General features: G+C 39.8%; 1 protein-coding gene and 1 non-coding gene across 5 annotated transcripts in view; both read right to left on the reverse strand.

The window, feature by feature from the left end:
- Nucleotides 1–965: 965 nt before the first annotated feature.
- Nucleotides 966–17,541, reverse strand: part of NOP58 (NOP58 ribonucleoprotein) — a 43,642-nt gene continuing 27,066 nt past the window's right edge. For 3 of the 4 annotated variants that reach the window (XM_032754919.2, XM_032754918.2, XM_058439654.1), the window contains 7 exons: nucleotides 14,811–14,937; nucleotides 11,621–11,784; nucleotides 9,973–10,107; nucleotides 9,584–9,645; nucleotides 7,152–7,285; nucleotides 4,464–4,597; nucleotides 966–4,079 (listed from right to left, as the gene is read on the reverse strand). In XM_032754919.2, coding sequence (XP_032610810.1) covers nucleotides 4,029–4,079; nucleotides 4,464–4,597; nucleotides 7,152–7,285; nucleotides 9,584–9,645; nucleotides 9,973–10,107; nucleotides 11,621–11,784; nucleotides 14,811–14,937 — 807 coding nt within the window. In that variant the 3' untranslated portion in view covers nucleotides 966–4,028. Of the gene's footprint in view, nucleotides 4,080–4,463; nucleotides 4,598–7,151; nucleotides 7,286–7,381; nucleotides 9,646–9,972; nucleotides 10,108–11,620; nucleotides 11,785–14,810; nucleotides 14,938–17,541 lie in introns of those variants that run through there. The other variant, XR_009213713.1, reaches the window with a different exon arrangement.
- LOC116809937 (small nucleolar RNA SNORD11) lies at nucleotides 14,580–14,663 on the reverse strand. Its single transcript, XR_004370097.1, has one exon. It is a non-coding gene; the product is annotated as a small nucleolar RNA SNORD11 (small nucleolar RNA).

Here is a 17,541-nt window from a genome sequence, read left to right on the forward strand (position 1 = left end):
GCTAATTAAAGTAAGACTAAGAAATGCTCAGCCACATGCACAATGTGGGTATGAATTTATCTTCTCACTGATATATTTCAGATGATTTTGCATTGCATGTACACTTTTTGCTGTATGTTGTGTGGTGCTTTAATTCTGGTATTGTTCTCACAAACTTTAATAAACAACACAATGGGGCTAGGCGCAGTGGCTCACAGCTGTAATCCCAGCACTTTGGGAGGCTGAGGCGGGTGGATCACCTGAGGTAAGGAGTTTGAGACCAGCCTGACCAACATGGTGAAACCGCATCTCTCCTAAAAATACAAAATTAGCCGGGCGTGGTTGTGCATGCCTGTAATCCCAGCTACTGGGGAGGCTGAGGCAGGAGAATCACTTGAACCTGGGAGGCAGAGGTTGCAGTGAGCTGAGATCGCGCCATTGCACTCCAGCCTGGGCAGTAAGAGCGAAACTCTGTTTCAAAAAAAGAAGAAAGAAAAATGACTAAGTTTTTTCCCTTTTATTTAATACTAATTATACACAGAACACTTGCAGTATCAGCAATTAAGTTCGTCCCTTCAAAAGCAAATTCTTATGGCCAGGAAACAATGCTAATAATTATTTCTTGCCGGGCGCGGTGGCTCACGCTTGTAATCCCAGCACTTTGGGAGGCTGAGGCGGGCGGATCACGAGGTCAGGAGATCAAGACCACGGTGAAACCCCGTCTCTACTAAAAATACAAAAAATTAGCCGGGCGTGGTGGCGGGCGCCTGTAGTCCCAGCTACTCGGAGAGGCTGAGGCAGGAGAATGGCGTGAACCCGGGAGGCGGAGCTTGCAGTGAGCCGAGATTGCGCCACCGCACTCCAGCCTGGGCGACAGAGCGAGACTGCGCCACTGCACTCCAGCCTGGGCGACAGAGCAAGAGTCCGTCTAAAAAAAAAAAACAAAAAAAAAATTATTTCTTGTACCCATCCAAGCTTGCGTAGGAAGAGCACTGACCGGATTTTCTAGCCCTCTGGAGCTCCTCAATTACCTACAGTGCAACAGCACAACTGAGGCCTGATGCTGATTTTCTGGTGCTTTTCATGTTGCCAAAATCGGCAGGCCTGACTTCTTGACCATCAATTTAAGTTAGGTTTTAGTTTGGAGAACTATAGGGCTAGGCAAGGGAGTCCTTGCAGTAGTGGTCCAGGTGCTGTCACCCCAACCATCAACTGGAATCTGTAACAAATGGAAATTCTTGGGCCCTACCCTATACCCACTAAATCAGAAATTTACTGTTTAAAAAGTTCTCTAGATGTTTTAGGAACCACTATTCTAATTTACAGATGACTCTTGACACATACAGATTTTCTTCTGCCTCTGCCACCCCTGAGACAGCATAACACCTCCTCTTCTCAGCATACTCGACTGAAAACAAGTATGAAGATCTTTATGATCATCCACTTCCACTGAATGAACAGTATTTTCTCAACACTTTTTTCTCTAGCTTATGGTAAGAATACAGTAATACATAACATAATGTGTTTTGACTTTGTTATTGGTAAGGCTTCTGGTCAACAGTAGGCTGTTAGCAGTTAAGTTTTGGGGGAATAATAAGTCATATGCAAAATTTTCAACTGTGCAGGGGGTCAGTCCTGCTAGTCCCTTATTGTTCAGAAGTCAACTGCACTTCTTTTAAAATTTTTTTAAGAGGCAGGGTTTTGCTCTGTCACCTGGACTGGAGCGCTGTGGTGTGACCATGGCTCACTGCAGCCCCAACCTCCTGGACTCAAGCGATCCTCCTGCTTCAGCCTCCCAAGTAGCTAGGGGTTAAATCTTGACTTTACCACATAAACCTCTTCACAAGCATTGTCACTTAATTCTCAGAGAAATCCAGTTTCGGATAAGCAAACAGGTTCTGAGAGTTTAAGTAATTTATCCTAGTACTTTGCTACCATGCACACGGACCCTCATCTACCACCACCTGAGCTTGTGAAAAATGAGGAAATCTTGGGCTCCAACCCAGACCTGCATTTTATTTATTTATTTATTTATTTATTTATTTTGCTCTGGTGGCACTAATAGAGCATCAGATTTGCATTTTATCAAGCAAGGTCTCTAGATAATTCCTATGCACACTAGTTAGGGTTTGAGACATTTGGCCCACTCCACGTTATCCTAAGGGGTACAGCTGGGATAAAGGATGAGCCTGAGCCAAGTCTGAAAATGGCCACAGAGAAGCAACAGATGGATCAGAGAACCCTTCACGGGCAGCAAATAAATCTTTTCTAAAAGAGCCCAGGAACAGAGCGCCGAAGTTGGAAGAGAGAGGACAGCTCACTCAAGGGCCTTGTAATCGTGCTGAGGAGCCAGAAGGCAATGGACAGATACAGGAGTTTACACTGGAAGATAGAAATTTACATTTCTGAAGAGAAATGGAGAATCAGTAGGTTTTCAGCAGAGTTTTGTGGTGCAGCCACAGAAATTCTTCAAATTTACTAATCAAAACCAGGCATATAAAATTCACCCGAGTTTCCAATTTCAAACTAAGTTCACAAGGCTCTTCATTAGAAGTGCTTCAATAGTAAGTACCAAGTAGAAGAAGAACCTACCTTTTGGTTAGTTTTTTAAATAGTTAAACCTTCAGCCCTTATGAGAGGTGGTTACTGTATGATTTAACTATGCTTTCTCTGGGCCTGCAGAAGACTATTCAAATAACTAGTTTATTATTTAGGTTTCTCAAAAACCTATCTTGTTTTGCATGTAAACCTTTTGACTATATAGCTGGGTAGGTGGTTAGGCCATTTTCATCAAAAGTTGGTCATAAACTAAGTCTGTTTTGTCCTAAATTAGGAATGTATCTGCAGTACAAGTGGGTGATGCAAAAATGACAATGTTCTCCTGGGAACAAGATAACCAGCTTTATTATGTAATTTTGTCTAGGGATGGCTGCATGTATTTTATCAACATTTACTTCAAGCAAATTAAATTTGAAGCCTAGTAACATCTCTGAAAGTTTATGTCATTTCATTTTCTACCCAGTTGGGTACCTCCCAGTTGGGAGAGGTAAAATTGACCATTATCCGTGATTTACAAATGAGGAAACCAAAGAGGGGCTGTTGACTTGAAAAGCAGAGGTGGAACTCAAAAGCCATAGTCATTCTAGTTTCCATCCACCAACAGCTTTTACTGAATTGGGCTTTAGTATGATGTCTATGACATACACAAACTGGCAATACATAACAGTGCTGTAAAACTCATGACTGTCATGACTATAAGGTGGTCTACCAGGCTTCTGTTTGCATATTCAACACTACCACCCAGAAATAAAGGTTTCTCTTTGCCATTCTATTGTCCTACTTTATACCTCATTCCCACTGGCACTTTTTTTTTTCTTATTTTTTCTCTATTCTCCTTTATGATCACTTTGTACAACCTTTAAAAAAGTCACTTCAGGTTGACTACTTTAAAAACAAATCAGGGTTTTAAGAATTATTTTGGTATGCCTTTTAGAATTGCAAACAGTAAAGGGAGGGATACTGTCTCCCACCCTTTTGAACTGAAAAGTTTTGCTCACCTAATTTTAAAATTTGAATAAGAAACAAATCTTTATTTAAACAAAGAGAGGTAGAAAGATTATAGGTGGAAAATAAAAAGGCAAAAGAAACACACTAGAGTGGGGTCTTGAATTGGTCCACTTAATAACTGCCTTCCAAAAGATTAAATTTCAAAACAACTCTCACTTTTCAGTTGTAATTATCAAAACAATAATCATCACATGGCAAACTATAGAAAGAGCCAAAGATTCTCTACCTAAGATATAAAGAGATCACAAAATTGTCTTAAAATACAAAGAAAATTTTATTTGTATATCAAAGACTCTAAGAAATGATGACATAAGGTTAGCAGAGCTGATGTCAAGACACAAATAGGTTTGAAGTTATAGATGATAAATCACTTTGTTTTACTGAACCTTCCCTTGATTACGTTATAGACAGCATCCCTGGTATGCTCCCAGTTGAATCTTAAGCATGATGTGTCCGGGTGATATAATCGTAATTCCTTTCTGTTAATCCTCGTTATCTCTCTTTTTTTTCTTTTTCTTCTTTTTCTCTGGACTCTGAAAATAGCCAACAAGAATGCTTTGAAAGAGCTGTAACTGTATAGGTGAGTAATCACTTTTCTTTATAAAATGCAAAATCAATGTTTCCCTTGAAAACAAATTTAGGGAAAAGATTAAAATTGAAAATATGAAAAACCCACCTATAAAAGTAAGCTTCAGCAAATCATACTCTTCCCCTCAATGCAAACTTGATTTTTAGTAATAAATTCTAGATTTGTAAAATGGCCTTTTATAATATAAATACAAAGCCATTTCACTTTTACCTCCCCATCAATGAAAACCATTTTTTAAAATGCTTGCTCATTTCTGATATAGAAAATAGAATGAAATGTGGAGAACTGGCCCCTCCAAGTGAACGCCGATAATTAAAAACAAACATACAGCAATTGCTGTGCTGGTACATGGTTCTTCCTCAGAAAGTGGTTCTTCCTTAATGTGTTTCTTTTTACCCTTTTTCTTCTTCTTCTTCACAGATGTTTCTTCTTCTTCTGCCACTTCTTCTTCCTCTTCTTCAACTGAATAGGGTAAGTGTAAAGGCACAACAAATTAACACTGTATCAGATCTCACTCCTTCCAAAAATGTATGAGTCCTAGTTTTTTTCTGTCATTCTCATCAACTACCCAGTTTGTTTTGTTTATTTTATAATTGGGAAGGTCCTCCAAGGCCTACCACTAACTTTAACAAATGATATAGATAGAGCTCAGAGCAATTTTCTCACGATCATGAAGTCATGTATAAAAATCAGGATTAAAACAAAGATCATCTGATCTCCAATCATTATTGGGAAGAGAGTCAATTATATTAGAAATGGTTAAGAGCTTCCACTCTGAAGTCAGAAGGCCTGGGTTTAATCTACCTGCTGCAGCCCTGAAAAATTGTATTTACCCTTGGTAAAACTCCGTATCTATAAAACTTAAGAATGTCTTATCTTACTGGATTGTTACTGAGATTTAAAAAGATGATGCATAGAAAGCACTAAGTATAACGCTTAGCACACATTACAATAAGGACTCAACACATAGCTATTATTAGACATTCAGTGACCAGCTGGGTGCAGTGGCTCACGCCTGTAATCTCAGCACTTTGGGAGGCTGAGGAGGGAGGATCACTTGAGGTCAGGAGATCAGATCAAGACCAGCCTGGCCAACATGGTGAAATCCTGTCTCTAATAGAAATACAAAAAAGTTAGCCGGGCGTGGTGGCGCATGCCTGTAATCCCAGTTACTCAGGAGGCTGATGCAGGAGACTTGCTTGAACCCAGGAGGTGGAGGCTGCAGTCAGCCAAGATTATGCCACTGCCCTTCAGCCTGGGCAACAAAGGGAGACTCTGTCTCACAAAAAAAAAAAAAAAAAAAAAAAAAAAAAAAAAAAAAAAAAAAAAAAAGAGAGAGAAATTCAGCAATTCAGTGACCAAATAATATTCATGCCAGACTCTGTACTAAACAATTCGAGCAAGGCACAAAAGGCAAAAATATTCATTTCCCTATGAATCTTTTTTATTTTAGTGGCAGAGTGGAGAGACATAAACGATACATTACATAATAAAGTGGTAAGAATAAAAATAAAGCAGGAAGGGGAATGTTGGAAAAGGGCAGTATATATGGCCATTTTGGGCAGAATGGTCGGCAAACACCTAAAAGAGGTGAGGGAGTGAATGAATGATACATGTATCTTGAGGGAAAATCGTCCAGGTACAGTAGAGCAGATGCTTAAGTCATAAGGCGTGTTGGGAGGGCAGGTGGGATAAGTGGATGATAATAGGTTCAGGAAATAGCAAGCAGGCCAGTATGGCTGGAACAAATTTAGATTTAAAAAGCTAGTGGTGGTTCCACTGTGGCTACCACATACTTTCAAGTGGAACTGAGAGGATTTGCTGTCAGACTAGATTGAGTTATGAGAAAAAAGTCAAGGTTGATGGCCAAAGCAACTGGAATTGTCACATAGAAAATGGGGGAGGACTGGGCGTGGTGGCTCACGCCTGTAATCCCAGCACTTTGGGAGGCCGAAGTGGGTGGATCACAAGGTCAGGAGTTTGAGACCAGGCTGGCCAACATGGTGAAACCCTGTCTCTACTAAAAATAAAAAATTAGCTGGGCGTGGTGGTGCGTGCCTGTAATCACAGCTACTCAAGAGGCTGAGGCAGGAAACTTGCTTGAACCTGGGAGGCAGAGGTTGTAGTGAGCCCAGACTGTGCCACTGCACTCCAGCCTAGGTGACAGAGAAAGACTCTCTTGGGCGGGGGGGGGGGAAAGGGGGGAAATTGTGGGATGAAAAATTGACAAATAAATTGGAAAAGCTTATTGGATACACAATTGAGGATACAAAGGACAGAGTTGGTGCCTCAAATGCTACGTTTAGGGATCTCCTTACTTTTCAATAAAAAGAAGCATAAAAGTTAAATGAATTGTTTGTTTTCTCTATCAAGTATACTATCGACATTTGTAGATCATACACTTTTGACCACTAAGCTACTTAGAAACCAAGTTAAAGCAATCATTGTGTTAATGCTTTACTCTTTTGCTAGACTTGCTAGTAGGTGTTCAATAAACCCAGGTGTAACTAATAATGAGGCGTCTGCTTATCAACTTCACAAGACAGCCTAGTTAACTGGTGAGCACCTATTAGATATTGTAACTATGACGGCAGGCTACCAGTATGTATTCCTTCTAGTCCACTCCGTGTAAGAGAAACAATGAAGAAAATCACTGTTCCATCAATTCTATATTCATTCTTAACTATAAAACAAAAAATTTTCAACAACCAATTTAGAAAACACATTCCTTTTTTCTCTTAATTCTCAAAATAGTTCACGGAGGAGAAACTGAAGTTTTGGAACTCTTAGTAAAATACCTAATTTGACCAAACTTCTCATATTTCCTCTGTGAAGTCTGATAAATTTAATGATATCATAAATATTCCCAGAGAACATAATGGCATTATTAAAACACCATTAGCGTTCAATGAGCAGTTTTATAATAAAGTGCGATGACATGTACTTTTAAGACTCACAAAATCCACAGTTCTAGAGAAATGAGTATAAGTTGTGTTAAAAAAAAATTCAAACTAACCTTTAACTTTAATCTTGGCTTTTTTGGCTTTTTTTTCAGTAATTTCATCATCTTTATCTACCTGTTCTATTTTGCGTTTTTTAGAACAGGTTGGAAGTGTGGAGTCACCAGAAGGATCGTAAGTCTTCACTTCACTGAAAGACCCAAAAAGTTTTAGAAAAATCTCTACAAGTATCTGGAATTGAAATAATTCTCAAGAGATAAAGAAAATGCCATTAGATAATACTTACATAAGCACACAATGTTGTTTCATTTTAGTGGCTTTAGGGTAGTTTATGAAGACTAATAGTTTCCAAAAGTTAAAGGTATTAATATTTTTCAAGTAGGTCAATCACATTCAAGAGAAGTGGTGAGCTAAATGAATTCTGATTTAGTAATCAATGTAGTTACTATGGTACAGGAAAACACTCAATCAGCATGGGGGAAATGAAAGGAGAAAATGTCTTCACACCTAACTAGAAAGTGAAAACTGAACCAATCCAACTTTCAGAACACTGCGCAATGAAAAAAAAAAAAAAAATCTAAACCAAGCTTAGTATAGAAGTCTTCATCATAAGATCACAAGAACAAGAAAAGATACAAATACATACACATGGAAAAGATTCCTTAGAACCCAACATTTGCTTTTGTTCTAATGTAAGCAGAAAGAAAATACTGAAATGAGTGCCTAAAATGTGAACTGATGCTTTAAGCGTGTATGTTTAAAGTAAAAAGCACTAATTGCACAGGAACATTAAAAAAATTGGTTCAAAACAAGCTAAAAAATGTTCTGTTTTTTAAGCAGACTTGTAAACTGCATGACTATTTAATTTTTATAGGTTAAAGACATTCATAATTTAAGAAACGAAGACCCATGTTTGTCAACTAGAGATAAGTTATAGACTGTAAATACTGCAGAATGTATAGCTATTATAGAAAGCTTGGAAAATTCACAAAAAAGAAAATGTGAATGCCCACAGAAACACATTTGATTTCTCTCCAGAAAACACTAAATTATACTTAAATATGTATTTATAATTGGTACTGTTCTATATATTACTCTCCTCATCCACTTATACTGTAAGATTTTACTATTAAAATTCTTGAAGGAGGCCAGGTGCTGTGGCTCACGCCTGTAATCCCAGCACTTTGGGAGGCCGAGACGGGCGGATCACGAGGTCAGGAGATCGAGACCATCCTGGCCAACATGATGAAACCCCGACTCTACTAAAGATACAAAAATTAGCTGGATGTGGTGGCGTATGCCTGTAATCCTAGCTACTCAGGAGGCTGAGGCAGGAGAGTAACTTGAACCGGGGAGTCAGAGGTTGCAGTGAGCCGGGATCGTGCCACTGCACTCCAGCCCGGCAACAGAGAGACTCTGTCTCAAAAAAAAAAAAAAAAAACAACTTGAAGAATTATGACTCCTGAAAGTTTAATTTATTGGGTTAATGACTAGGAACATTTTGAAGAATCTTGATACATACTGTGAAATGGCTTCCTAGAATAGCTATACCACATTCTACCTCCATCATCACAACCTCACCAGCACTGAACATTGCCTCAAATGATAACTCAAATACCCCTCCACATATAAATCTTTTGTTAATCTGATAGTAAGTTTGAATGCTTTATCATACCTCAGGCATTTTTAGACTTGTTTTCTGTCTTTATACTTTTTACAGAATAGGTTTCTGTAGGGATTAACTCTGAACGAACTTTTTTTGAGACAGAGTTTTGCTCCTGTTGCCCAGGCTGGAGTGCAGGGGTGCGATCTCAGCTCACTGCACCCTCCACCTCCTGGGTTTCAAGCAATTCTCCTGCCTCAGCCAGGCACCCGCCACCACACCCAGTTAATTTTTTGTATTTTTAGTAGAGATGGGGTTTCATCATGTTGGCCAGGCCTGTGTTGAGCTCCTGACCTCAGGTGATCTGCCCGCCTAAGCCTCCCAAAGTGCTGGGATTACAGGCATGAGCCACTGTGCCCGGCTGAGTGAACTTTTTGATAAAGAACATATTATAGAGGAACTTTAGATTAAAAAAATTTACTATCAGTATCTGGAAATGAATAAATTAAATATGCATATGAATGAAAACTAGTAGAAGTTAATGTGGAAAACTAAATGGCATGGAAAAAAATTAGGGGTGCACAACATGGTTAACTACAGCTAACAATGTATTATATTCTTGAAAACTGCTAAGTAGATTTTAAGGTGTCCTCACCACAAAAAAAGTACATAAGACAATGAATGTTAATGAGCTTGACTTAATCATTCCTCAATGTGCACATTTTCCAAGACAACATGTACACAATAAACATACACAATTTTCGTCAAATAAATAAATCTGAAAAAACTATGGGCACATCAAGGTGAAGTTTACAATAAAAAATTACTGTCAATAATTAACATTTAAAAAAACTATTCACCCCATCCTCACTTAAATGTACTCACCTTTTGTGTTCATATTTTTCTGTTTTTGCTAATGCCTTTCCTGTTCCACTTATTTTTCTTATCTAAGAAGGAAAAATCACAAATACAATTCTAAGTTATAATCTCTTTATAATACACTATACAGTCTATAGTGAATCAGTGGGCCAGCAAACAGCGATTTCTGCTATTTTTTGTTTTGTTATTTTGGATAGCATATCCTAATGGCAAATGCAGTTGGATACATCAATTCTTGGTAAATAATAGCATTTGTTAACAGCAGGCCCAAAAAGAATACTTTAGACATACTAATAAGTATCATAAAACTGTTTAGCAGATGAAGTTAATAAATTTACTCAGTTTATTAACTTTTGACAAGTAATACTTCTGGAATAGGCATGATGTGTTCTTACCCCTCTGTCTTCCAAAGTTCTCAACCTGGCCTCTAATTTGGCTCTGTTCTCAACTCCCATTGCAGAACTTGAATCCTCACCAAAAGCATCATAACGGATAGCCAAAACAGTTTTGGCTGCCAGCATTCGAGAAATCTAATAGAAAAACATGAAGAACTATATTCCATGTTCAGATGTAAAATCCTCAATAACTTGGATGTTTTAAAATCAGGAGTTATAAAACTATTATGAATCATACAATTCAAATCATCCGTTGTATTTCAACCTTTGCCACAATCTAATGGCCATATATCACCACCAACACTTCTGTGGCTGAAAAGATTTTACAGCAATTCATGTCAAATATTAGCCCAAACTAGGTTTTTTTTAAAAAATATTTTTAAACTTTAGTTTCTACTCAGTGACATTAGTGCTGTGCCTTGAGGTCACTGAAAACAAGTGCATCTTTTTCCTCATAACAATCTTAAATATGTGTGGGTTCTGGCCAGGCGCGGTGGCTCACGCCTGTAATCCCAGTACTTTGGGAGGCCGAGGCAGGTGGATCACAATGTCAGGAGATCGAGACCATCCTAGCTAACACGGTGAAACCCCGTCTCTACTAAAAATACAAAAAATTAGCTGGGTGTGGTGGCGGGCCACTGTAGTCCCAGCTACATGGGAGGCTGAGGCCGGAGAATGGCGTGAACCTGGGAGGCGGAGCTTGCAGTGAGCCGGGATGGCGCCACTGCACTCCAGCCTGGGCGACAGAGACTCCATCTCAAAAAAAAAAAAAAACAAAAAAAAACCGTTGGTTCTTTTTCCACCTAATTAACATTTTATGTTCTTGAACCCTTTATTTTCCTTCACCACTCTGCTCTAAATTTTATCAATTTTCAGTTTAGTTCTGTTAAATGACACATCTTTCAAAAACACTGAAAGTAGTTAACTTGTCTAAGCCTCAGTTTCATCATCTGTAAAATAGAGATACCTACATCTCATAAGGCTACTAAAGATTTAGGACGGGCACGGGTGCTCACACCTGTAATCCCAGCACTCTGGGAAGCCGAGGTGGGTGGATCAGGAGGTCAGGAGTTTGAGACCAGCCTGGCCAACACGGTGAAACCCATCTCTACTAAAAATACAAAAATTAGCCGGGTGTGGTGGCGCGTGCATGTAATCCCAGCTACTCAGAAGGCTGAGGCAGAACAATCACTTGAACCAGGGAGCTGGAGGTTGCAGTGAGCTGAGATCAAGCCACTGCACTCTAGCCTGGCGACACAGCGGGACTCCATCTCAAAAAAAAAAAAAGGTTTAGTGAATTCTGTCAAAGTGTTTTAGCATAATGCATATGCTATTTTTTATGATTCGTAAATGTTAGATTTTTTTTTTACTGCCAGAGATAATATTTTCAGTGTGCCAACCACAGGGAGATTCTAGGGGAAAAAAAAATACTAACACAATGGAAGAAACTGGCTTTAATTCAACCAATAACAGTTTCTTCTAACCTTATCTTTCAGTGTACAAAGTGCTTTTTAAATAACTCATCATTCTCTATTTAACAAGAAAGAGACAATAGAAGATTTAATGTCTACTACAGAGTAGAAGAAAAATGGGTTGTAAAAAATGAAAAAGTCCAACCTCAAAAACAAAGCAAAATCCTACAACACACCTTTCCTTTGTGTTTGGGACTCGTCTGGCCTACAAGTGAAGCATGATAAATGAGACCGTACTTAGGGGTATCCCGTCTAGATTTGAGGGCTCTGAAAAGTGCCTTTTCTGCTCCGAGAATCTGAACGGTAGAAGCTGCATGCTTGGCCAAATTTAAAAGAGAACCTACAAAAGAAAAAAGTTACAAAGAATGCACCTCCAAATATATGAATGTTCCACGTACTAGAACAAAAGACCTATAGAATTATTATAGCCACAATAATAAATAAAAATCACATATAATATAGAATTCTATAATCCAGAATTCCCTAAAAATCTTGATGTTTCATTTCTAATTCCTTCATTAGCACAAGCAGGTTTGCAATGAATGCCTAGGACAAACTGAAGGTTAAGCTTATTAACTTCAATGTTTCTATTCACCTGAGAGATGGTAGTGCTATTCTAAATTCCATTAGTATACTACAGAAGTGACATAAATGTCACATACACGAACACTAATGAGGTCCCTGCTTTCTGAGATTGTATCAAATGTTCTATTGCTTTAGATATGAAAAAGCCTACAAACACATTTATTAGGAAGAGATATTCCTAGAAGTATCTATTAATAGTCCCCTACCTGTGGTTTCACTTTGTGTGGTTTCAATTACCTGTGGTTAACTGCAGTCTGAAAATATTAAAAAGGAAATTCCAGAAATAAATAGTTCCTAAGTTTTAAATCTCTTGCTATCCCACTCAGCTCCCCCCAGGACATGAATCATCCCTATCTACCCATTAGTCACTTTCGTAGTCCTCTCCGTTGTGCAGTACTGCAGTGCTTATATTCAAGTAACCAATGCACAAAAATAGTTATGCTTTTTTTTTTTGGAGAGAGAGTTTCGCTCTGTCGCGCAGGCTGGAGTGCAGTGGCGCGATCTTGGCTCATTGCATCCTCCGCCTCCCGGGTTTAAGCAATTCTCTGCCTCAGCCTCCAAGTAGCTGGGATTACAGGCACCCACCACCACACCCAGCTAATTTTTTTTTTTGTATTTTTAGTAGAGATGGGGTTTCACCATCTTGGCCAGTCTGATCTTGAACTCCTGACCTCGTGATCCACCCTCCTCGGCTTCCCAAAGTGCTGGGATTACAGGCGTGAGCCACCGCACCCGGCCCCATTGGCATAGTGTTATAACTGTTCTATTATGACTGTTGTTGATATCCTAGTGTACCTAATTTATAAATTAAGCTTTATTATAGATATGTATGTTTAGGAAAAAACAGCATATACAGTATAGGATTCAGTACTATCCTCTATTTCAAACATCCTTGGAGAGGGGAGCTTAGACTATATCCCCATAAATAGCTGGGGACTATTGTTATCAACATGCTGCTTAGTTGGATATGCTGTATAGAATATTTCCTGTCAGAAAACAGACTCAATATTAATGCTATGAACTTAAGTACTAGACATAGTTTTAAAAGTTTAACAAATACATAGTTCAATTTTTTTTTTTTTTGAGATGGAGTTTCGCTCTTGTCACCCAGGCTGGAGTGCAATGTCCAATCTTGGCTCACTGCAACCTCCACCTCCCGGGTTCAAACGATTCTCCTGTCTCAGCCTCCCGAGTAGCTGGGATTACAGGCTCATGCCACCAAGGTTGGGTAATTTTTGTGTTATTAATAGAGATGGGGTTTTACCATGTTGGCCAGGCTGGTCTCGAACTCCTGACCTCAGGTGATACACCCACCTCAGCTTCTCAAAGTGTTGGGATTATTAGGCGTGAGCCACCAAGCCTGGCCAACAAATACATACTTCTATTAACTCCTGCCATTGCTTATTGCTACAAGTTTAGCTATACCTATGAAAATGGGTGGAGACAATGAAATCATCTGATCTTATGGCTGAGGGCACTTGAATGAAACCTTTGATTAATGATGCAGCTAAAGGAGTTATGCCAGGCTGGGCGCAGTGGCTCACGCCTGTAATCCCAACACGTTGGGAGGCTGAGGTGGGCAGATCACCTGAGGTCAGGAGTTTCAGACCAGCCTGGCCAACGTGGCAAAAACCCTGTCTGAACTAAAGATTTAAAAATTAGCCAGGCATGGTGGCAGCGCACGCCTGTAATCCCAGCAACTTGGGAGGCTGAGGCAGGAGAATTGCTTGAACCTGGGAGGCGGAGGTCGCAGTGAGCCACTGCACTCCAGCCAGTGCAAGAGTGAAACTCTGTCTCAAACAAACAAAAAAGGAGTTATGCCATTTTAAACACTCTGATGCAGATGATATATAAGATCTTTTTTGATGGATTATAACAATGTCTCCAAGTAACATAAAAATGATGAATCAGTACTTCATTGTACTTGTAGGTATTCAATTACATAGCATTTTAATTATAGCATATCATCCTTATAATACTGCCATACACATATACAAAGTTTTATTATAAATCAGTTGTTGAAAATATTTTTGAAAGTCAAATATATTACATACGCACACTCAATAGTGAAACTAAGGTAATCAATCGAGGGCACAAATCCTCTACAGTGATTTCTTAAAACTGTATTCAAGGCCGGGCGCGGTGGCTCACGCTTGTAATCCCAGCACTTTGGGAGGCCGAGGCGGGCGGATCACGAGGTCAGGAGATCGAGACCACGGTGAAACCCCGTCTCTACTAACAATACAAAAAAAAAAAACTAGCCGGGCGTGGTGGCGGGCGCCTGTAGTCCCAGCTACTCGGAGAGGCTGAGGCAGGAGAATGGCGCGAACCCGGGAGGCGGAGCTTGCAGTGAGCCGAGATCGCGCCACTGCACTCCAGCCTGGGCGACAGAGCGAGACTCCGTCTCAAAAAAAAAAAAACAACAAAAAAAAACTGTATTCAAATCTAGGTCTAGTGAGTTTTTATTATGAAAATATTAATTCTTTTATCCTCCTGCATTCATCTGATTGTTCTAATTAACCCTAACAAACTTCTAACAATGGACCACAAGTGTCTCAGAAGAGGTAGTGACTAAAGATGCCTTCATTATCCAAAAGGAAATCAGGCAAACAAATAGAAATCATCATTGAACACTTGGCCCTTAGTGATCTCCCACATACCATCTACTTTTGTGTTATTAGCTAAAATTTCTTTAATAGCGGTGGTTTAAAGATGTAAACAAAATCCTAACCAGAAAATACTTCAAACACTCATATTTATAAATTTCATTAAAACCATCACCTGCATGAGCAATAAGCCGTGCTCCAACTAATTCCCCAACCATGACTGTAACATTGGGTGCAATGGCCATCATTCGATTTTGTAGATATTCATAGAGCTGGGTTCGATATTCAGAGATTTCAATCACCTGGTATAAGGAATAAAGTAAGTAATAAATATCATATGAGTAAAAACAGTAAAAATTCCTGTCTAAAACACTGGAGCCCTCAATTATGACAGAGCAGCTACACAACCCTGGGTACTGGGTATATCACCTATGCCTAACATCAGTTTTCTTTTCTTTTTTTTTTTTTTCCCAGGCTGGAGTGCAGTGGCGCAATCTCAGCACACTGCAATCTCCGCCTCCCGGGCTCAAGTGATTCTCCTGCCTCAGCCTCTGGAGTAGCTGGGACTACAGGCGTGCCCGCCACCACGGCCCAGCTAATCTTTTGTATTTTTAGTAGAGACAAGGTTTCACCATGTTGGCCAGGATGGTCTCGATCTCTTGACCTCGTGATCCTAACATCAGTTTTCTATAAAATGGCTGCAGTGAGGACTTCATTATGTAATGTATGTAAACCACTTAGTCCACTGCCTGAAAATCTTAGTCAACCTAACTGTATTTTTAAAAGATTCTAAGCAACCCAGGCACAGTGACTCACACCTGTAATTCCAGCACTTTGGGAGGTCGAGGCGGGTGGATCACGAGGTCAGGAATTCAAGACCATCCTGGCCAACACGGTGAAACCCTGTCTCTACGAAAAATACAAAAATTAGCTGGGCATGGTGGCACGTGCCTGTAATCCCAGCTACTCGGGAGGCTGAGGCAGGAGAACCGCTTGAACTGGGACCTGGGAGGCGGAGGTAGCAGTGAGCCTAAGAACATGCCACTGCACTCCAGCCTGGGCTACAGGGCGAGACTCTGTCTCCAAAAAAAAAAAAAAAAAAAAAAAACAAAAAAACAAAAAAAACTATTCCATTCTGGTCTGGCCTGATTTAGTCTGCATGTGGCTGCTGTTCATGAGTGGAGCTATAGACACCTTAATACAGAGATAAACTTATAGTCAGAGTGTGCAGCACTGTGGGTGCTTTTCACTTAGGCACCTTGGCCAGCCAGCTGCTAGAGTATGTATTTTCCTTTGCCCCAAAGTTTTTGTTTTTGTTTTTGTTTTTTTAATCTCCTTGCATTGTTTTCCCATCTTGGGTTCTTAACAAGAAATCAAAAGCAGGGAGTTATACTCCTCCTGACAGATCTGACTTTTCTACTGAAAGGAAGAATTTCAAGGCAGCATGTCACTGCCTAAAATGTTTATGAGAGATGCAGTCAGATTGGCCAGAGCACTCAAGAGGGAGGCTTTACAAACCATTGCCAGGCCCCGAAACCTGCCCAGTCTACCCTCTACAGATTCCTGGGACAGAGAGAAGAATTGGTCCTCCGAAGAGGCTCCTGAACACCTGAGATTTAAACTTCTGTGACTTATGTTGCCAATTTGGTATTGAACATTGTGTAAAGGAAAAGATACCATATTATAGAGCTATAAAAGGGTCTTTGGAAGGCATTGAAATGACGCTGTTAGTTGGCAGAATTGGAAACTGACACCAAGTAATGTGATTTGCCTCATCTGGCCAGTGGCAAAACCAGGACTGGAATCCAAGGCTCTTTCTGCTCAGTTTGCCAGAGAGAGGAGCTTACTGGGCTCTAGAATGTTCATAGACCTACCATGTAATCCTATATCAATGATACAATATATTATCAGCTAACGTGGATTGAGTGCTAACTAGGTGTTAAGTGTTTTACATAAATACTCAGAATCACAACTACTCTATGTGTTGGGTCCTGTTATTCTATCCTACATATAGGACAACAAGATCAGAGAAGGTAGGTAAGTTTCCCAAGGTTGCACATCCGGTAAGTACTGGGCTCAAACCCAGTCCCTTCTGACTCCTGACTCCTCCCTTCTTGCTGCCTCCTTCTCCCTGCATTTCCTACATTAAGGTATTTGTGCCTGGGTTTTAATTGTTTGTGGCGACAGTTCTCTTCCCTCTTTCTCTCTGTCTTTCCTATGACTTTGAATTCCCCAGCCCTGTTGGACTGTTGTTTCTGGTTTAAATGACTGACATGGTTTTATTTGGGCTGTTGTCAGAGTGACTGGGTATGGTGAAGTCACCCTTTGGCAGGTGTTCCCTTGCGTGTCAGAGGAGAGTGGCGTCATGGTGAGAGGGGATGGCTGCCTATGGGGTGCAGGAGAGAGGAGCTTGGGACAACTCCAGCTGCAGGTTGGGGAAGTGACTGGTGGAAGCAGTGATTCATCACCCTGGATCTATGGGATTCTCACAATTTTCACGCCTTAAACAAAACTGGTGCATTTAAAAACTGTGTCTGGGAAGCCATTTTCTCTTGATTTACTTGGGCGATGAGGAAATTGTGTTTAAAGCTACACATATAAGAAAGTCAATGACTGCATTACAAAAGAACAATGAACAAATGTGAATTTTAGGTTTCTGGTTTCTTCTATTGAAAGAGAGAGCCTATTTTAATTTAAGAGCTATTATCACAGAGTTGTAAAGAGATATGAACTGAGAAAGGATCTCTGAATTTACAATTCAAATATATAAACCCTGGCTAAAATGCAATGAGACTAATTTTTGTGTGTGGCTCTTGAAATTGGTTGTCTAATCTCATACATATGTAATTCTATAGTCACACCCCTCGTTTGTGGAAATTCAAAAATATCTGCAGTCCTTCTTGGCT

The sequence above is a fragment of the Hylobates moloch genome, unplaced genomic scaffold (assembly GCF_009828535.3).
Source record: "Hylobates moloch isolate HMO894 unplaced genomic scaffold, HMol_V3 SCAFFOLD_1, whole genome shotgun sequence".
NCBI classification, from domain to species: domain Eukaryota; kingdom Metazoa; phylum Chordata; class Mammalia; order Primates; family Hylobatidae; genus Hylobates; species Hylobates moloch.